General features: G+C 40.9%; 1 protein-coding gene across 7 annotated transcripts in view; it reads right to left on the minus strand.

Annotated features, from left to right (window-relative positions):
* The window catches only part of PCMTD1 (protein-L-isoaspartate (D-aspartate) O-methyltransferase domain containing 1), a 74396-nt gene that overhangs the window by 19495 nt on the left and 32558 nt on the right, over nt 1-22343 (minus strand). For 6 of the 7 annotated variants that reach the window (XM_061598640.1, XM_061598604.1, XM_061598614.1 and 3 more), the window contains 3 exons: nt 21745-21827; nt 14834-15260; nt 10522-10624 (listed from right to left, as the gene is read on the minus strand). In XM_061598640.1, coding sequence (XP_061454624.1) covers nt 10522-10624; nt 14834-15140 — 410 coding nt within the window. In that variant the 5' untranslated portion in view covers nt 15141-15260; nt 21745-21827. Of the gene's footprint in view, nt 1-10521; nt 10625-14833; nt 15261-15914; nt 15969-21744; nt 21828-22343 lie in introns of all 7 variants that reach the window. The other variant, XM_061598659.1, reaches the window with a different exon arrangement.

Genomic DNA, 22343 nt, shown 5'->3' on the forward strand with positions numbered 1-22343 from the left:
ACATGTTCTTAGAAACTTGTGAATTCTGTTCAAGTGGTAGTGGTAGCAGTAGTAGTAGTGATTCAAGCCTCATCACATTGTCCCATATAATCATACACTAATAACTTTGTTGACTGAAGAGATTCATCATTTGACAAAACTTCTTGTTTTCTTAAGACTTATTCTACTAGTTGGATTTCTCATACATAAGTTTCGATTCTGCAAATCTGAAGATAATGCAGTAGAAGCAATGTCTGCTTCGAAATGTCTTCATTAATTGTTTAAGCTTCTGTGTTTCTGGGTGCATATTTCTCCATTTTGGAAAAAAAGAGCAGAATTAATTATTCCAGTGTGATTTTGGCAAGTCACCATGATCCACAAATACAGCCCTCTACTGTGGGATATTTAGATATATTCAAAAGGAACAAAGCTTTCCAAATTAAAGCAGCAGACACACACAAACAGAGAACAATCTCTTGCTGAAGTTGCTTAAAACAAGTAAACCAGTAGACTGCCTTCTGCTAATAGCATAATTTATTAATTGGTACGTTTCCACTTTCCTTGATAATTTATACTTTAGTTGTAAAATCGTATATTCATTTCACCCAAATGGGATGAAGAACCTTTCTTCATGCAATACCAGAACTTCTTTTCCTAGGCTTCATTGTGTTGTCAGAACTAAAATGTACTGCTGAAGAGAATGAGAACTGACTTCTGTCCCTATTGGACATATACTAGATTTAAGGCCATCTTATATCTAAGACTTATGCCAGTAGTAGTACTGATTCTTATCACTTACCATTGTAGGAGATTTCTTTAGAAGAAAGATGACTTGTTTCATATGGTCCAGAGATGAACTCTTGGTTTCCTTGCATAGCAGAGATGATATCAGCTTGAGCACATGGGGGTTTGATAGGCAGCTAGCAGGTGGGCAACCTAGCATTGCCCCGTTGCTCTCCCTCCAAGACGCATTTTCTACATCTAGAAGCTGACTGGGAGCAGAAAAGACAACACATTCCCCTTCAATAAACAGGTCCAGAGGGCCCCCTGCTACATCTGTGTATTAGACACAGCCTTAAGGATCCTTCCATATTAAAAAAAACTGAAATTGCTTGTGTCAATTAAGAAAAGATACTGCTTAGCAAGTCTCAAAGTCTGGACAAAGCAATTGTAAACTTATAAAGTATTTCTCCAAAGTGCAACGCAGATTGAACAATGCCTTCTGTTTTGCTGCTTGAAGCAACATTTTCTACTGAAACGAAAGAAAAAGAAGAAACGTTGGCTTTCGTGGTTTTCAAAATGATGTCTCCAGTCAAATGAGAACTAGATCTTTGAAGAAACAGATTCATAAACATGGAGATAGAAACATATACTAGAAAAACTGTACTAGCATGACCTCTTGATGATAAATATTTGGAAGATATGTTTCTCTAGGAGGCTATAAGTGCAGGCAACTTTATTCGCAGAGTAAAGAAGTAATGATCTAAATTTCAAAGAAAGACTATACATTTATTTAGAGATACATGTTTTTTGGTACAGAGCTTTCAAGATATACCACAAGCCAAGCAATTTGTATGTAAGAATAAGAACTCAAACCACATTTGCCAAATGTAAAGACCTATCTTAACACATTTTGTCCTACAAGAATTTTTTTTGCATGCAAACATGATAATTATTCTTCTAAGCAGAAGTATAGTTGCACAACTGCTAATTAAATTCACTATGCACCTGTATAAGAAACATTGCATGTGCATACTAAGCTGTGATGTATTTCTTGAGCAGCAGGTTACTACTTTCTTTTGCGGATTGGGTAAGACATCACTTGAATGCAATCGTTAAAGAAACCTTGGTGATTTTCTTTCAAGTGTTTTTGTACTGGGATCCAAGTTATCAAAGCAGGCAAAGAAAAAAAACTGGCCTTTTGGAGAACAGTCCTCTTCCTGTCTAGTCTGCACACAAAAATCTACACCACAGAGAAACGTTTGGCCATATAGATGTTAAAAATACAATGAAAGGCATCTCTGAATACTTAAGATACAAACATTTAGCATGTTTTTAACACAAATCGGCAGATTTTGCTTGTAACTTTCCAAATCATGACAATTTTCATGAGCCCTGCCGGGCGGGGATGAACATACCAGACCTTGCACCTCCAAATGACTCAGTTGGGGGCTCAGATGACTATCATACAGCAGGGACAGGCCCCAGTCCTGCCCATGCCAGCGTCCCAAGTCAAGACACCAGTGGGGATGCCTACCCACTATGGTGGGAAGCTAAAGCAGTTTGCCACGTTCATAGCCCAGTGTGAGGTTTACATGCGAGTGCGGCAGTTGGAATTTCCTAATGACTCATTGACGGTGGCCTTTGTCATCAGCCTACTAGAGGGAGATGCTGTCCAATGGGCCACCCTGCTGCTGCTCTGGAATGAACCTGTGTTAACTCAGTATACAAACTTCACTGAAGCCATGGCAGAGATCTTTCAAAACTCCCAGTGGAAAGACAACATGCGGTGCCAACTGGGAAACCTGTGGCAGAGGAAAAACTCTGTCGGGACTTACACTAACACCTTTCATATTCTGGCCCAGGAGATGGACTTTAATGAGTTTGGTTTAATGTACTCTACTGTGATGGCCTCAGCGGTGAGATCCTGGATGAGTTGGTGTGCACCCCACAGACAAGTACTTTCCCAGAGCTGATATAGCTGTGCCTGCAGAGACTACTTGAAGGTTGTTGCAAGGAGTGCAAAGCTCAGGCGGCTCGAACCCTGCCTCCCATACCTCTCCCCTGCACCCACATTTTCCCCAGCATGGGGACCTCGCAACAACCAGGAGTGGAGCCCATGCAGATGGGGGGCACATCTGTGTCTGACAAAGTTGGAGAAAGAGAAGTGTTGGGGGAAAAGGGCTGTGCCTATATTGTGGGAAAGCGGGGCACCTGGCTAAGACGTGCCCCTCCAAGTCAGAAAAGGCCCCAGGGCAGGAAAACTTCAAATCCCAGCTCTTATAGAGATCCACAAGCTAGAATTGACCAAAAGACTGCAACCTCAAGTTAAGTCTCTCCCACCAAAGTCCGCCTTACATCTGCCAGTCCATCTAAGCTTGCCATCAGGTCGAGACATCCAGGTGTTTGCCATGGTGGACTCAGGTGCATCCAGCAACTTTATGGGCTTAGGTTTCGCCAAGAAGCACAGCGTGCCAATCATGAAGCTCGAAACGCCGCTGTCTGTAGAAACTATAGATGGGCGGCCCCTGACGTTGGGCTTTGTCACTCAGGCCATGACTGAGCTACAAGTGGAGATATCAGGACATGTGGAAAATATGTCGTTCTACCTAGCTGCCTTGCCCCAATTCCTAGTGGTACTGGGGATGACTTGGCTGGCCCAACATGATCCTGTCATCTCCTGGGGAAACACTACAGTGACCTTCCAATCCGATTACTGTGAGCAGCACTGTCAGCCTCCAGAGATGGCCACCCCAGTGACTTTGGCAGCCACATCTTGGCCCAAAGAGACTACCCTGCCTACAAAATACAGAGACTTCCAGGATGTCTTTTATAAAAAGGAAGCCAAATAGTTGCCACCCCACCATCCCTACAACTGTGCCATACACTTGATCCCAGGGGAAAGCATACCCTCAGGGTGTATATATTCCTTGTTGGACCTGGACTTGGAGGAACTGAGGGAGGGAGTTCCTGGAGATGAACCTGCAGCGAGGGTTCATCCAACCATCCAAATCTTCTGCCGGGGCCCCGCTACTGTTCGTCAAGAAGAACAGCAGGGAGCTATGTCCCTGTCATGTCTACCAAAAGTTAAACAAGATCACCATCCCCAACAGCTACTCCTTGCCCCTCATCAACAAAATGCTAAAGTGATTGCGAACGGCCAATATCTATACCAAGCTGGACCTGTGGCAGCGTATTTTATTATTTAGTTATTTATTTTATTAATTGTGCTTTTATACCACCCTTTAGCAATAAGCTCTCAGGGCGGTGTACAACAATCTAGCCTACAATCTAGTCAGGATCAGAGAGGGAAATGAGTGGAAAATTGCCTTCAAGACCCGGTATAGCCACTTCCAGTACCTGGTCATACCGTTCGGACTATCGAATGTACCAGCTGTCTTCCAAACTTTCATGCATGACATCTTCTGAGACTACCTGGATTGCTTTATGATAGTCTATTTAGAGGACATTTACTCTGACTCCCCAGACCACACGTCCAAGTGGTGTTACAAAGACTGAGAGAGCATCACTTGTATGCCAAGCTCGAGAAGTGTGGCTTTGACTTGACCACCTTGGACTTCTTGGGATATCGGATCACCCCCCACAGGTGTCGCGATGGAAGTGGGAAAGGTGCACAGTGTGCTTTCTTGGCACCCTCCCAACACCAAAAAGGACCTACAGAGACTTCTGGGGTTTGCCAACTACTACCGACGTGTCATCACTGCCTTCTCCAACATGATGGCCCCATTAACCAACTGCCTGAAAGGACCTGCCCCTTTCGTTGGACTGACGCAGCCCAACAGGCATTTGAGAAACTGAAGTAGTTGTTTGCCTCAGAACCCATACTTCGGCATGCAGACCCCCATCGACCTCCCATGGTGGAGACGGATGCCTCAGACATAGCCATCAGAGCAGTGTTATTACAACCAGCTGAGAAAGGGGGTGAACTTCAGCCCTGCACTTCTCGCGAAAGCTGACCAGCGCGGAAAGAAATTACACAGTCTGGGAAAAGTAGCTACTAGCCATTCATGATTTTATTTATGATTTGATTTATATCCAGCCCTTCCTCCCAGCAGGAGCCCAGGGCGGCAACAGAAGCACTAAAAACACTTTAAAAAATCATAAAAACATACCTTAAAATACATTAAAACAAAATGTTAAAACAAAAACAAAATGTTAAAACAATTTTAAAAACATATTGGCAAGCAATTCTAACAGACGCAGACTGGGATAGGTCTCAAACGGCTTGTTGAAAGAGGAAAGTCTTCAAAAGGCGCTGAAAAGATAGCAGAGATGGCACCTGCCTAATATTCAAGGGGAGGGAATTCCACAGGGTAGGTGCCACCACACTAAAGGTCCGTTTCCCTTTTGCCCAAGAGAGGGTGCGGGAGTTGGAGCAGTTATCACAGGACTGCACACCAGGACTCTCTCAGAGAGGGGGGTACTCTACCACTATGAAGCCCTGTATGTGCCTCCAGGAGAGACCTGGGCCAAGGTGCTTCAGCAACGCCACGACTCCCCTGACGCAGGGTACTTTGAAGTGCCCTCCAGGACAGCAGGGCATGACAGCAGGTGGTCATGAGGGACTTCTGGTGGCCAAGAGTAAAGCATGATGTTGAGAGGTATGTCCAGTCCTGCCCTACATGCATGAGGGCTAAGCACGCCACAGGGCGACCTGCAGGGTTGCTGGAGCCGCTCCCCACACCTGAGGGTCTGTGGCAAATGGTGACCCTGGATTTTGTCATGGGATTACCTTCCTCCCAGGGGAAGACCACTATCCTGGTGGTCGTGGATGCCTATAGTAATGGTTCAGTTCATTCCTTGCGTCGATGTGCCAACAGCCAAAGAAACCACCCATTTATTTGTTCAGCACGGTTTCCAGCTGCATGGTCCCGCCAGTTTGGTCTTCGACTGGGGACCCCAGTTTATGGCCCAATTGTTGCACACCCTGTGGTAGCTGTTACGGATCGAGCTAAGGTTGTCTCATCACCCCCAAATGGATGGGCAAACAGAGACAGTGAATGCCACCCTAGAACAATACCTACATTGCTATGTCAACTACCAGCAGGATAATTGAGTGTCTTTGCTACCCCTGGTTGAGTTTGCCTATAAAACTCTGTGAATGCATCTACCCAACAGACACCATTTTTTGCCAATTTTGGCTATCAACCGCACACATTTCCTACCCCCAACTCCAATCTGGCCATCCCCACAGCAGCAGTGTTTGTGCAAGAGTTGCAGGCGATTCAGCAACTGTTACAGGAACAGCTAGCTAGAGCTAAGAAAGTAGCGGACCAGCACCATCAGACTGGTGCCGAGATACTGGTGGGCGATAAAGTGTGGCTCTCAATGCATTACTTGCCAACATGAGTATCCTGCCATAAGCTGCTGGCTCAGAGAGTTGGACCCTTCAAAGTAGAGGCACAGATCAACCCAGTTGCCATCTGCCTACTCTTGCCTGTCTCCATGAAAATCCACCCAGTATTTCATCGCTCACAGCTCACCCTGGAGAAGCAGCTGGACCCCAATTGGGCACCTGACACACCACCACCACCAGTCATGGTCGATGGACAAGAGGAGTATGAGGTGGATTAGATCCTCACGCCGGTGCAGAGGGAAGCTATAGTATCTAATCCACTGGTGTGGATACCATCTTGAAGAAAGATCCTGGGAAGCAGCTACTGACATTCACGCATTAGAATTGGTGAGACAGTTCCATGACGCTTACCCAGACAAACCCAAGTCCCTGGGGTGGGGAATCAGCAAGGGGGGATGATGTCGTGAACCCTGCCAGATGGGGTGGACAGCAGAATGGATTTAGAGGACATCCCAACCCATCTTTAACACCACAGCCCCCACAACTCCAGCCCCCCCGACGGAGCTCAACCTGACCCATCACACTTCCCAGACAGGCACACCTCCACTTCCCATGCTTGAACTGACAGTGAGCAGCCCCCCTCCATTGCAGGGGGAAGATGAGAGACTGGCTGAGGCTCCACCTTTGCCCCGCACTCGAAGACGCTTGAGACGGGAAGTTTAACAGACCCAGCTACAGAAGAGCCTTTATTTATGTGTGCATTCCCAGCCTACTTAAGCAGACTTGGGGGTGGGGGGAACAGTTGCTGAGTCAAAATCTTTGAGTCGCACAGTCATGCTTAGCTAGTGTTAGAGAGATGCTGAGTTCCTAGAAGAGTAGCTAGTTTCATGAAGCGCTCTGCACTGCAGCTGTCTATTATTTTAATAAAAGAGAAAATACCACTGTCGAGTCTGAGTCTCTCAACTTCAGGCAGGAACAAATAGATACAAGCATGAGTCACCGAAAATGACAATTGTTAAGACCCAGAGTGTTAATGCAAGTTTCCACACAGTTCTCTCAGTTTGTATCAGACTGACCAGGTGACATGGCACTGTGATTTAAAAAAGCCATTCTGCTATCTATCTGGGGGAAAGAAAAGCTGTTAAAAATCCCTGTTAGGTACAGAGGTTGAATAATTTTCAGAAATGAAAAACTATAGGTTTTTACTGTTCCTGTTTTTAACAAGTGAAGGCATATATGCCTTTAGATCTCTTAGAATATGTTCAGGAACATTAATAAGCATAAAAGTCAGATTGGTTTAACACACATACATCTTTATTGTTAGTTTTATAAACAAACAACGTTATCAGTCACAATATGGAATCGCACAGAACCATCCACTATTTAGTAACTGTCTATTTTTCAATGATAGCACTGTCAACAATGGTATTTTTGCCCAGATGCATTTATATCCTATACAATCACTTGTTTTGGAATTTGTGGATGTTTTATTATTAGTAAAAAGGGAAGAGAGTTCTCAGAGCAGTCTAATTTATTACTCTTGGGCAAGATTGCCAAGTAGGTAGACCAACCTTTGGCACATTAAAAGGTGTCCAGATAATCAGATTTATTCACTCTTTTTTCTGACTTGGTTTTGGGACTGAGAGTATGGTGGTAGCCTGCCTGGATGATGCGTTGAGAGAAGGCCAGAATTCCATTATACTTTGTAGTAGTACACCTCTCATCTTGCTGCTGTCTCCAATAAATAAAAAAATAAGGCATTGGGCTATTGCTTCGCTCCCACTGGAATTACCTTGATGGATGCCACATTGTTTAAATGTATTTGAAACCAATGGGGAAGACTGTATAAAGAAGGGCATTCCCTGGCACCTGCAGGGTCCTCTTGTCCCACTGAAATTAGGCTTGAATAAAATGTTCTATTGTAGCCAACAGAACAAGGTGTGGTGTCTGGGGAGGGACACACAATAGTTTTCCAGTTTGCAGATGTGTCCACAGGGTCAAAAAGGTTGGCAGCATCTGATCTAGAGAGCTGGCATTTGGTTTTATCATTGTGCCAATGAGTACTTTTTTAAAATTCTTCTCTGATCCAGGAACATGATCTGTTAGCTAGCAACCAGAAGCTCAATTGAGATAAGATGGACAGCCAGGTAAACTGGAAGGTAAGAGTTTGTTCTAGAAGGGGTTCCTATGACTTCTGAAGGATCTGGAATTACAGATAGGGGACACGCATGTGGAAAGGATCCGAATTCCCAGATGGGAAACACTCCTAGAAAAACAGGAGCCATGGTCACAAGTGCTTTTGACCAGTATCAGTTAGTTCATCCACTGCACTCTGTCATGGGTGTTTTGAATACTATTGTGGATACCTTATTTATATTACTGCATCATGGCTATATGGAGCTGCACTGGTAGAAGGAAAAAAGGTGTCCACCTGTCCTTTTAATTTTACTTTTAAAGCCCTACAACAGTTTAGAGCCAGGATATCTTAAGGATCATCTCCCTCATATTCCTACACATTATCTGCAGTGATTTGGAAAGATTATTCTGCATGTTCCACCACCAGCTGATGTACTGTTGGTGGAAACAAGGGAATCTTCTCTATGGAAGCACCCAGATAATGGAATTTCCTTAACTTTATAGATTTTTCTTGCCCCTCTTCACTTATATTTCACTGCCAAGTGAAGGTTTTTTTGTTTAGGCAAGCATTTAACTTTATTTTTTCAATATTCTTGTTACATTACTCGCTCTGCTGTTCCTTAATTATCATGCGGTTACGATTTTAGTTTTATTTTCTTTGCATTGTTTTCAATATAGTGAATAATACTAGCAAATTGAAAGACGGGGAAGAAATCCTGTAAAGGAAAAAAAGAACTTCAAGAGTAAAAGAAAACTGCTTTTATTCTTTCAAGATTTTAATGACTATTTTTTCATGCCCCTCTCCAGCAATTCTTCAATTGTAGTTTTTATTTTTATGTTTTGCTTATTGCTTTTATTGCCGTTATAACACTGTCTGGGAGACTAATTTGTAGAAAGCCATTTTTAACAAGACACGCACCTCAGTAAGATTCATGCCTTTCAAGTGTGTGCAGTTTTCTATGGAATACTTACACAAGTCTCCTAAGTCTTGTCAGATAATAATGGTAGTTGCTGATGAAAAGGAAGAGAATTCTGGATGTTGACATCATTTCCTACTTAATAAGAACTTAAAATTATTACACTCATAAGTCATTAAAGTGTGTGTATTTTATGAAGAGCAAGTCATCTCCACTCAGAAACAGGCACATGCTGGTGTTTAAAATCCTGAAACTATAATCAAAGTTACCACCACCAGTACTTACACTAGTGTGTGCTGTTGATCTTGAGGCTTGGTTGGATATCAACGTTCAGCTGGTGTACAACAAAGCTATGGATTTGCAACTGTGTGCACCTAGGGAACTTCAATGTCAAGAATGTAATTGCTGGCCACCAAAGTTATGACCAAGAACAGTGATTTTGAAAATGCATGTGTAGGTAGATGTTAACATACTGCCCAACTAGGTATCAGCAATTACCACATACCAGAAATATGTATCAAGATACAATTCTGAAATGACTAGTATGCCAAGTGCTCCATAATATACAAAATCTGAAATACATGGTATAAGCCCTTTCATTGTAAGCAAAACAAATTACCTAAAATATTAAACAGCAATGACATAGATACTATTTAAAATACTTTTAAATGATCAAGTAAACAATATAGTCTAATCCTGAAACTCAATGGTATTTAGAAACACACACTTATCTTATAGCATGAACAGATAATCTAGTTTACCCCCAGCATATGCAAAAGCACACAGAAAGAGTTGTGCACATGTCTAGGGTAGGGATATGGCAAGAAACTGAAGGATCCCCTTAATCAGCACCAGACACAATAAGGCTATGGTACATTATCTATGTTAGTAACAGAGTATCTTGATAGCGAGGACAAGATAATGCAATTGCAGTAAACCTGGGAACCTTTTTCAGTTCAAGGACTGCATTCCATTGTGGACAACCAGGCAAAAAGTGGGTGGAGCAACAGATTTAATCTTACCTTTTTACATTAGGTTATATTCCAGCCACACAAAATTTAGAGGTTTCCACACACAAACCCCTCTACCTCTCCATCTAGGGAAGCAAGTGGTATTATCACAGTACAAGGACACATTACAGATAGGTCAAAGCACTTGAGGAGGCTGTGGCGTAGAGAGAGTTCTGAGACCAGGACAGAGAGATTTGGAAGACTGCATTTGGTCCTCAGGCCTGAGGTTCCCGTTCCCGTTGGTAAAGTCTCCACTCATTACAATGGAATATCTAAATACCCATCTCCATGTTTTCAAAACTTCTCACTTTAAATAGTAATATATACAAACAATACTATGTGACTGCATTTTTTTTTTTTACTAAAATCATATATATGTTGTGTTTCAATGAACAGTAACTTTTTATGGCTACAAAATTAACCAAGCAGACAATATACTTACTTATCAAAACTATCACTATATTTAATGAAGCTCTCCAGTTTTTCCTTGGCATATTCCACCACATCTGGATGAAGTTCTATCCCATGATTTATTCCAAAAGGGCCTGTAAATTAAAAATCAGCAGCAATTTAAGTCTCACTAAATCAATGGGTGCTCTGCATATGAAGGTGGGCATCTGATGAGAATACTAAGCAACTTTAAGACAGTACTGAAAAGTAAACAAATAAGTGGGTGTGTTTGCATGCGCGCGCATACACACACACACGCACAGAGGGAGGGAGTTTAATGAAACCTTTTGTCCCATTCAAGTTGAAAAAATGTAACTAAGAAATTTCTTCAGAGCTGTAGCTCTAATCCTCCCCTTGTTTCTGATTCCAGACAAATAGCTGGCACCTCCTGGGTTCTTCAGCTTGTCTCTTATGCATTTCTGTTGCCATTCTTGGATCTTAAAGAAACTACAATGATCCTTGGCCATGCCCCTCTCAAATTTAGAGCCTGTGATCAAGTTGGTAAAGATGGGCCATTCAGGAGTGCTATTGGTTACCTAGTGAGCCATAAAATGAAGTGGAGGGAGGGGTAAAAAAAGGGGTTTCAACCCAAAAGCTGCAGTGTGTGTTTAGAATGGCGCACATTTTCATTATTTCATCTAGGATCAAAACATTTTATACAAACTACCTTAAACCGCTTTACTAAAAAGCGATGAATTTATTCTTCCTTTGCAGATGGTATAATTATGGGATGGTCCCCAAATTATATTTCCAAGTATTTTGCCTTCTTGCTTGCTACCATGCATGTTCCCATGACAGTGTGAAAAAATGCAAGAGAAAGCCAGGTTAGCTGTATTTAGCCACTAGTCACACAGAAGTATCATTCTCAGTACTGAGATTGTGTCCATTCCTGTAACTGTATTCAGCATGGTACAGTGATTAGAGTGTTGGACTAGGACCCAGGAGACCAGGGTTCATCATCTCTCAGCCTATCCTATCCTCATAGGGTTGTTGTGAGGATAAAATGGGGAGAAGGACAACCATATATGCCACCTTGAGTTTCTTGGATGAGAAGTGTAATATAAATGTATTGATTAAAAAAAATAGCTCACTTCATATTAATGTTATCCTTATAGGAATCTCTCTCTCTGTGTGTGTGTGTGTGTGTGTGTGTGTGTGTGTGTGAGACAGACAGACAGACAGGTTTGTGTGAACTAGTATTCAGACAGCATGCACTATGAGAGCAAAAGAAAAATAGCTAGTTCATTGACAAAGGAATAATTAATGGAAGACATGTGCAAGAATGCCCTGTTCAGTGAAAATAATTTAGAAAAGTTGTCAATACACAACCTGCTCTAGAAATTCCTACTGGCAGAGGTGTTCAAAGAATTCTATCACTGCTAATGCAAACAAATAGCAAAACTGCAGAGGCAGCACAGTAGTTAAACCAGCCACCATATCCCAAACCTCCACGCCTGCAACTAATTTGAGACATTCCTGTTCAACTTTTTGTGTTGTTGGAGAAGCTGCTGTCTAGAACTGCTCTTGAAAATATGCATTCCTAATCCACCAAAAGCACCCCTAAAACAATTCTGCATTACTACTGCTAAAATGTTTGATGGAATTAAAGTTTAGGAGATGCTTGGGAAAGCTATGAGAACATTTAATAACTTGGATAAAGTTACAGCATCTCATTGTTGGATAATCTGAACAATCTGTAAATAAAGTGTAACTTTTACCCCAATTAAATTTGGTCAGTGCTGCATTGAGCAGAGAAACATTTTACTCTCCACAAGAGGGAGTAGTGAGTTGCTTGTCTTGCTCCTGTTTTCTCTAGAACAATTTTCATGCATTATACTCATGTCACCTAAAGCAGTGCTTCCTGTTCTTTTCCCCCCACAGACCACTTGGAAACTGCTGGGGGTCTTGGCAAACCATTTAATTAGTTTTGTGCCTGTTGTAAGAATTTTAATGGGCTGTGCTAGATGCTGCAGGATTTTAAATTGTATTTTTAAAATTACATTTTTACAATGAGGACCACTGGTAGTCTGCAGACCACAGTTTAGGAACCTTGGACCTGAAGATTAACTTAATTATTTGTCAATTCCATTAATATTTTTAATGTTTTAAAAAATAAAATAACACAATTCAGAACCAAACTACATGGGATACACAAAATCTATGATTGGTTTTCCCTACATTTCCACATTTAGTCTTATCCCACACTGGATAAGGATTGAGGTGCTGGGGATACAACATTCTTCCCCAAACTAAATAACTGCTCTCTGAGATGTGATCCACCTTACTCAAGAAGACAAGAGGTACCACTAGCACAGAAAGAATGAGACATACAGTGCCTTGCAAAAGTAATCAGACCCAGACCAATGCTCTTATATTACTGAACTACAAATGGTTCATTGTAATTTCGTTCTGTATGGTATTTTATTTTGAAACACAAACTCAAAATCAATTATTGTAAGCTGACATTGGTTTTATGTTGGGAAATGTTTGTAAGAAACATAAAAAACTGAAATACGTTGCTTGCATAAGTATTCAATCCCCACACATTAATATTTGGTAGAGCCACCTTTAGCTGCAATAACAGCTTTAAGTCTTTTAGGGTAGGTATGTACCAGCTTCGCACACAATGTCAAGAGGGATTTTGGCCCATTCTTCTTGGAAAATTTGCTCCAGGTCATTCGAGTTGGTTGGAAGTCACTTGTGGACAACAATTTTCAAAGAGCGCCACAGATTCTCAATGGGATTGAGATCAGGACTTTGACTGGGCCAGTGTAGGACATTCATCTTTTTTTCTTGAGCAACCAATGTTGCTTTGGCCTTGTGCTTAGGATCATTGTCCTGCTGAAAAGTGAATTTCCTCCCAACCATCAGTTTTTTAGTAGACTGAAGCAGGTTCTCTTGCAGGTTTTTCCTGTATTTTGCTCCATCCATTCTTCCTTCCATTTTAACAAAATGCCCAGTCCCTGCTGATGAGAAGCATCCCCACAGCATGATGCTGCCACCACCATACTTCACTGTAGGGATGGTGTGTCTTGAGGCATGGACAGTGTTAGGTTTGTGCCACACATAGTGCTTTGAGTTTTGGCCAAAAACCTTTTATCTTTGTCTCATCTGACCACAAAACCTTTTCCCACATCCCAGCTGGGACACTCTCATGCTTTCTGGCAAACTCCAGAAGGGCCTTCAGAAGGTACTTTTTGAGTAACGGCTTCTTTCTTGCCACTCTCCCATACAGGGCAGTGTTATGCAGAGCTCTTAATATGGTTGACTGGTGCACCATTCCTCCACTCCCAGTCACTAAACTCTGTAGCTCCTTCAAAGTGATTGTTGGCCTCTCTGTGGCTTCTCTCACAAGTTTCTTGTTTGAGTGCTGAGTTTTGAGGAATGGCCTTTTCTTGGCAGTGCCTAGGTAGTGTGATCAGGTAGCTTCCACTTCCTGATTATTGATCCAACTGTGCTCACTGGGACATCCAAACACTTAGATATTAGTTTGTACCCTTTTCCTAATCTATGCATTTGTATTATATTATCTCTCACTTCTGTAGAATGCTCCTTGGTCTTAATTTTCCTTCAGATCCACAACCTGGCCAATGATCCTTCAACAGTGGGGTTTTTATCCTGACAATGTGACAGCAACTTTAATGGTTCACAGATGGAGACCAATGGTAAGGCAATTGTGTCCTCAATAGGGCAATTTTTTTCATCTGTGTAAACTGGGAGCTTCTGCAGCACAGGGGTTGAATACTTATGCAAGCAACATGTTTCAGTTTTTTATGTTTCTTACAAACATTTCCCAACATAAAACCAATCTCACCTTACAATAATTGATTATGAGTTTCAATCTTTCAAAATAAAATATAATACAGACCGAAATTACAATGTATTGTTTGTAATTCAGTAATATGAGTGCATTGGTCAGGGGTCTAATTATTCTTGCAAGGCACTGTATCTCTCTTTCCCTAGTATTAATGCCCAAACCCACTGCACTATCCACTGCTGCTTTTAACAAAACATTGTAAATTCAGTCACAGATCTCCCACATCTCCTGTAGTTAGGCCCTAAGAAAGAATGCAACAAGTGAAATATTCAGCTCTCACTTTTGAAATAATGAAATCAAATATAAATCACAACTTAAAAAGTGAGTAACCAAAAAAAATGTGGAGGCTTGCTTTTGAAATCCTTGAATAATCATACATTAAGAACAATTCATTTGGAAAGCCACTTGCTAAAGCCCTATTAGGTTGAACAGATTATGAAATAAACTGAGTCTACCATACAATATATTTCACTTTTAAAAAAATTACCTAATATTAATCCCACCATTGTGCTTAAATAGCCGGTTCCACTACCCAGATTAAGAAAAGATAATCCTGGCTGAAGTTTCAATGCTTCCATGACTTCAGAATAAATGCAAGGTGCTGATAAATGTATATTTCCATGCTTCCAAGCCAAATCTTTATACGCATTGTCCCTATAGCCTTCTAGATAGTAGTCACCACGATCAATAGCTCTGAAGGCTTGCTCCACTCTCTCAGTACGAATATATTGTGCTTCTTTCAAGTTATCAATTAAATCATCATTGTCTTCTCCTGCACTCACAGCTCCTCCCATGATGATGTTCTATACCAATTCAATTAAGCTTCGCCAATACATTGGCAGGTTCTTGTTTGACGTTTCCGTGCAGAAGGGGATCCAATCCTGTCTGGTTCAATGCCGCTTTGCAAGAGAATCCTAGAAGTTTTAAGAGGACATGCTTTTATTTTCACAGGATGTAAAAATCTAATTCAATGTAGAGATTACTGGGTAGGGAAGTTAATAATACTTTGTGTCTAATATTTTGAACAATGTAAGTGTGAGAAGGGTACACCATGTTGGAGGAAAAGAATTAGGTTTCTTAAGAGAAGCATGATGTGCTAGAACAGTGGTTCCCAAACTATTTTCCCCGGGACCACTTGAAAATTGCTGATGGTCTTGGCGGATCACTTAATGATTTTTCTGCTGTTATAGCAATTGTAATGCACTGCATTAGATACTGTATGATTAATTGTATTTTTATTGCTTCTTTTATTTTCTACCTTGAATTTTATTATATTACAATTTCCATTCCATAGAATTCAAGTGGCAACACAATAAACTACAATATAAGAAATATGAGAAACCATAAAAATACCATTAAAAATCAATATGAATATTTAATGTGGACATGCCATGGAGCACCTGGATAAAGCAAACAAAGAACAGTTTGGGAACCCTGTGCTATGAGATAGAGAGACACACACACATACCAAGGCTCTGGTCAAAAATCCTTCTGAAGTAAAAACTCCAGTCAAATAGTTTACAAGCATAAAGGAAAAGCCCATATTCCACACCATCCACTAAACCTACCTGGAAAAAAGCAAGTCCTTCCTGACTGATAGCCAGTGTCTATTCGTGGCTTTTCTAAAAATGGAGATGGGGGGAGAGAAGACTGCAATCTTACACACACAAAAAAGGCAAATAAAAAGTGACACTAGTATTACCAAGCTTTTGCCTTTGTGCAGAGATGACCAAGAAAAGTTACCACGTAACAGGACAAGAGTCTGATCCTATAAACTGCAAAACTGGTAACTTCAGTTTCACTCTATAAAGTTTATAAACTGCTATGTACAGTATATTCAAGGTACATAGAATGGTGCACAATTAAACACAGTATCATCAATTATATTTAAAAATATGAAAAATGTAACAGTACAAATGAAGCAGAACATTAGCAGGGAAAACAGTGGAAATATTCACACAGCAGAAGTCTGAATAAACAAACATTTATATTTGCTCTTGCCGCATGAAACCACAGAGAGGACAAACCCTATAGAATTTCCTGGGTAAAATATTTTAGTGTAGTAGTACAACTACTTTCAAAGCTTTGCCCAGGCCATAGCAGACCACAGGTTACATTCAATGAGTGTACAGTCCCCAGTATATATACATTTGCTGCCAGGGAAAGCTAATGGCTTCAATGACAGTTATTAAATGTACCACTGAAGCAATACCCTTTTACTGGCAACAAGGCAAGGTATGCTGGGTCTGTTATACTTCCTGAAACTGTTTTGTGATAGAAAGTAGAATGTAGTTTTACTCTTTTCATTTTTCCTGCAGTGTTTTAAAATGTTTTAACTAAAACAGCAATTTCTAAAACACCAACTTCTGCAACTATCATAATAGCTATTACAATGTTGTTGTTGTATTGCCTTCAAGTCAATCCCGACTTATGGTGACCGTATGAATAGGGTTTTTATAAATACATAATTCTCACTGTCATTATTCTTAACGTATTTGTTTTCTTTGATTCAGGCATTCACAGCACAATCTTATACATGCCCACTCTCACGTAAGTATTACAGAGTTCATTGGAACTTACTCTTAGATAAATCTGTGTAACTGAAGCCCTGAATGTATTGGATGTTTGTATATAAAAATATTTTGAGAAGAGGACTGCAACAACAAAACATGTTGCTTAAAAGAGTATTTGAACTGAAATGATTCTTCCAACATGGTACACCTGATTCCTTCTTGAGGATATCATGTATTCTAATACACAGAACTGTACTCAAAATATATACATGGGAAAGGTTGTTTGTACAACTGGGCTTTCCAGCCTTTCTTCCCACGGTTACATACTGTGTCCCCCTGGAAAGTCTTTCCTGTTATTTGGGAAAGACTCAGGAAAGCTCTGGCCTGTGGTTGTTCATTGGAAATGTATGCAATTCAGTATTTAAATAGTTATCCATCAATATTTCTTTTTATTATCTATGTCACAGCATTTAGCTTTTGGATAGAACTTTAGATGCAAGGTGGGCAGAAAGCAGATCGAGATGAACTAGCAGATCTCTGGGTGACTTGCAGAAGATCAGTGAGGATTTTTAACTCCCAACTGTTTAACAATGGCAACTACAAAATGACATGCTCCCACACTGTACTCTGAAAAGAAGAAAAACTGGGGGGGGGGGTGATCAGGAGTGGATTTTTGTGTGGAAGCATTATGAGCTCAATTCAATTTTTGCAGTCAAAACAAATTCTTGGGCTAAGGATTATTTAATTCTAAATGTACGTATTTTGAGGCTGGCTCTGGCTGGTGGATCCTGGGTTTTTGTAAAAAAAAGTTTAAAAAATCGAGACCAAAAACCTAACGCCTACCTATCCTGATGTAGAGCAAGACAGGTTTGTGCCATAAAGCCATATGAGGCAGCTGCTTCAGGCAGCAAAATCTAATGTACTAATTTTGTACTTTTTGATTGTATATTGTATTTTATCCTGGTTGTTGTAAGTCGCCTAGAGTGTCCGTAAACTCGGACAGATAGGCGACTAACTAAATAAAATTTATTATTACTATTATTATTATTATAATGGAGGCAGCCATTATTTTGAGATTGAGTATCCAGTGTGTCTGGCTTTGGTGCATAACACTTGCCTCAAAGGGGGAGAGTTGCACTGAGATTATCAGATCCATAATAGTTTTCTTCTCAATTTCTGGGTACACAGGAGAAAGGTGATATTACTCCTTTGCCCTCTTTGCCAATGTTTTGAAGAGTCTTACCTCTGCTGCTGCAGTTTCATTCTTGCAAGCACCCTTTCAAACCATGCTACAACAACCCTGTAAGGGAGGCCAGTGTCCATACAAACGGTTTAGTGGCCAGAAGGTAGATTGGAGTCTGTTGGTAGATCCCTGGGAGATTTGTAGTTCACTGGCAAGAGTTTGACTTCCACTTGTTTAACAATAACAACAAAATGACACCCACCCCTTTGGAAATTTGACAATTGAAATTAAGAGAGCTTGTGGAAACTAGAAATGGATTTATGTGTGAAAACACTGAGTTCATTTCAGTCCTGATTCTGAAAAGAAACCCCTGTGTTTAGCAACTCCTTACTAAACGTACGTCTTTTGCCCCTGGCTGTAGTTGGTGGCTCTTGGAGTTCTATTAAACGTAATGTAGATCTCAGATTCAGAAGCCTGAAGTCTGCCCTCCCCTAGTTTAGTGAATATTTAAGAATTTAAATTATTAAAATTTTCCAGTTGGGACCTGCTGATAAACCCTGCATTAAGGTTGCAAACCTAGACACATCTACCGGGGGTAAATCCCACTGTACTCCATGAGATTAACATATCAGTGAGCATGCTTAGAGATTGTACTGTAAATAAGAACATATGCAGAAGGATCTTAACTGCAGTTACCCCTAGACTACGGCAACTGTGGTGCTATTCAGGTGGTGACAGCACTGCAACCCACTGAGTGGGGATCGGGCAAGGCACCTGCAAGTTCAGGGACGCTGCTGCAGCAGGTGGGCACACACCTGCAAGCTGCTATTGCTATCCCCCCACAGAACTGTGAACCTTGCCACGCCATCACCACTGCCATTCTACCACCTCTTATGTGCCGCTGCTGATTATTGCCATCACTTATTACAAGAACACTGGCTGTATGGCTTTTGGAAGGAAATGTAAAGCACCCAGCTGACAGTGTTTACAGTTGATTTCAACAGGTTTAAATAGATCAAGGAAGAAAAGTATAGTGAGGAAATTTATATTATATTGTGATTTACAGAGGTACAGCAGTGTTCAGGTTCTGGCAAAGCCAGTGTGGTGCCATGGTAAGGCTACTGGGCTAGGATATGGGAGACCTGGGTTCAAATCCTCACTCAGCCATGAAGCTCACTAGGCAATTTTGAGCTAGTCACCTTCTCTCAGCCTAAACTACCTCACAGGGTTGTTGTGAGAATAAAATGGAGAGGGGCAGGCCCATGTATACCACTTTGAGCTCTTTGCAGGAAAGGTGGGATATAAAGGAAATAAATAAAAAATAAGGCTACAATCCTATGCACATTTACTTAAGAGTACGTTCTACTGAACAGGGAAAAATTACTTCTGAGTAAACCTGCTTGGGATTATGTTAAGACACATTTCAGCTTCAGGGAATAACTATTACCCAAAGTTTCTAATATCTATTAATGACTATCCTTTCTGAGCACTGTGTTACTTCACCATTAAGTTGTTTTATTATTGCAGTTATGACTGCAGCTATTATTCATTGCACGTCACAGGGGTTTAGAGAAAATTTTAAACAGACTTGGAATCTGGCACAATCCTGAAGAGTACTGTGCTACTCTGTAGCAAACAACAACAGAGTCCCATAATGACACATTGAACATTATCGTTAAAGGTTGCAATTCTATACTCACTTACTCAGGACTAAGTTCCAGTCAACTCAGTGGGACTTACTTCTAAGTAGACACATGAGATTGTACTGTTCACACAGTCCTCCCAGCCTATGCCTAGTTCTCTGGTACAGTTTTATGTCCCTAGAAGTTGCACCCGACATCTCCCTTAGTCCCCTGAGGTGGTTTCAGTTTCATATCAATGCCTCCTATTCCATGCCTCTATTTTTTTTAAAATCAAGTCTTCCCTCAAACTGATAAGCTTCTTATTTCTATGAGGCTACAATCCTATGGCCCCCTGCCTACCTTCTCTTTCCCTCTTCCTCTGTCTCCATTCACTACCTCTTTCATCTCCTCCACACCTTCCCTCAAGTTGATTAACTCTGAAGGTTCAGTATGCTAGCCTTTCCCTTCTTGCTGTGCTCAGCTTCCCTGCTCTGGCTCTGACACTGCCACTTGATCTGATTTCCAGTTAGCAGGTGCTGCTTGAACAGAGACTTGAAGAGGCTGCCTCAGGGAGAAACCTGCACACAATCAAAGCCACACGAAGAGAATGCAGGGCAGATCAACATGTGAGCAGAATACCCCTTTCTTATAGAAACAGGTGCACATGGTGATTTTTAAATTCACCGCATGTAGACTCTTTCTCACAAGCAGCTGAACTCAGGTACAGATGACTTGTGCCCACGTACAAGGTAACATGTGAATATCCACATAATAGTACTGAAAAGAAGTAGACCAAAACAAGGTTTCCCCTAAATATATTAGGGGCTAGGAATATTCACACTGGAAAATGCACTCATCCATATACACTAAACAAAAGTCAGTTAAATCTTTTAAAGATTAATAACCAGCACACTGAATACTTCCTGGAAGAACAATGGGAGCAAGTGCCACTGGTTTAATACTCCATTTTTATGCAATTCTCATCAGAAGATGCACCATAGTGTTAATCAGAAAGCACAGCTTGTCTCTCAATGCTGTGCTTGTCTACATTTGACCTGGAACTTGGTTGGAATCCACATTTTAGCACGTTGGATTTTCCCTCATTAGTTCTGGAGCAGATCTGGGGAGTGTGTGGTACGCATGGGGGACGAGAGGGGGGAAAGTCCATTGTGCTGGTGGTAATTTTGGTGCTCACCCAATTATTTAGCTGAATACCACCATAGGAGCCCATAACACTGTATGGCATTTAAGTTACACTAATCTCTAAGATTCAGCAAGATTTTGTTGTTTGTGTTGCAACCAGCTAACATGGCCACTCATCAGGAAATTGGGTTGTATCCAACTAACTCTTCCTGTCAGCGCCTATAACAGCCTGGGCAGAATACAGCATCTTTTCACATTATTGGGAGTAAGGGAAACATGCATATACCTGGACTAGAATGATGTCACAGCCCTGCTCCCTCCTTCCCCTCCTCTTCATTCTGAATTCCTCAACTGGCCATCTAGCAGCCAGATGGTAACTATATTCCCACAGTGGGTTAATGCTTGCATGTATGCATAAGAACTCTGATTTTCTTAACTGTATTCAGTAAATGTTGTGTTCTTTCGTTTTCTCTCATACAAGAGTCTTGCTAGTTTTTTGGGTTTCTTTTTTTAGGCTACCCAAGAAACAGAAATACTTAGTGAACCACTACTGAGCCAGCAGGCTTTCAGCTTAAAACAGGAGAATGCCCAGAAATTTGTTCCTATAGGAAAATTTTGCTTTGGGAAGGGTGACTTTCAACACATATAGCATATATTTTGGATCCACCCACCCAATTTATCTAGAGAGGAATGCTAGAAGTGGTTAGAGGCTCCCAATCACTTTGGTAAATGACTGGACACCTCCCAAGCTGAAAAAGGTGGTGTTACCAATACAGAATTTGATTTGAACAGTGCTTAAGAGGTTGCAAAATGAAATAAAATCCCAGGAATTTCATTTTAACTCTTTCTGTAATTAACAATAATTTGTACAAAAATGTACTAAAACTATTTTGTACTGAAATGATCTACTTGTTGAACCAAAAAGGGAATCACTTACCTATTAAAAAAGATAATTCTGGGAAAAAGTCTTCTGGCCTATCTTTTCTTGGCTGTATTTTTCTGCATCATCACAGAGTTACTCTAAAAATAATAAAATTAATTAATAATTGAAAGCATTTATACACACCTTAATCATTTTAAAATGCCCCTAAGTGGTATAAAATATAAAAAACAAAGTATCATTAAAATAAAAATACAACCTAAAATCAATAAAGCAGCAGCATGAGGGCATATAAAACAAATCCAAACACATAAAACAGGGTCCAATCTTATGCGGTCAGGGAACACCTGGCAAAACAATCTGTACAATTGAAGCAGCTGATGGTTGATGCTTCATGTATGGCAGAAGGGCTTTCCACAATACAGAACAGCAGCAGAAAATGTCTGTTTTCATGTCACCATCCTTGATTTTTCTGTAGTGTACAGTGCCATGAGGAGACTTTCCCTAGATGATCTAAGTGATCCTACAGGTCTATAGAGGGGCAGGCGGCCTTTCTGGTAAGCTGGTCTCGAGTTGTTCAGGTCTTTGTATGTGAACAAGACCTTGAACATGGTCCAGTATCTGATTGGCATCCAGTGCATTTCCTTCAGCAACAG

This window comes from Rhineura floridana, chromosome 1 (genome assembly GCF_030035675.1).
Source record: "Rhineura floridana isolate rRhiFlo1 chromosome 1, rRhiFlo1.hap2, whole genome shotgun sequence".
Classification (NCBI taxonomy): Eukaryota; Metazoa; Chordata; class Lepidosauria; order Squamata; family Rhineuridae; genus Rhineura; species Rhineura floridana.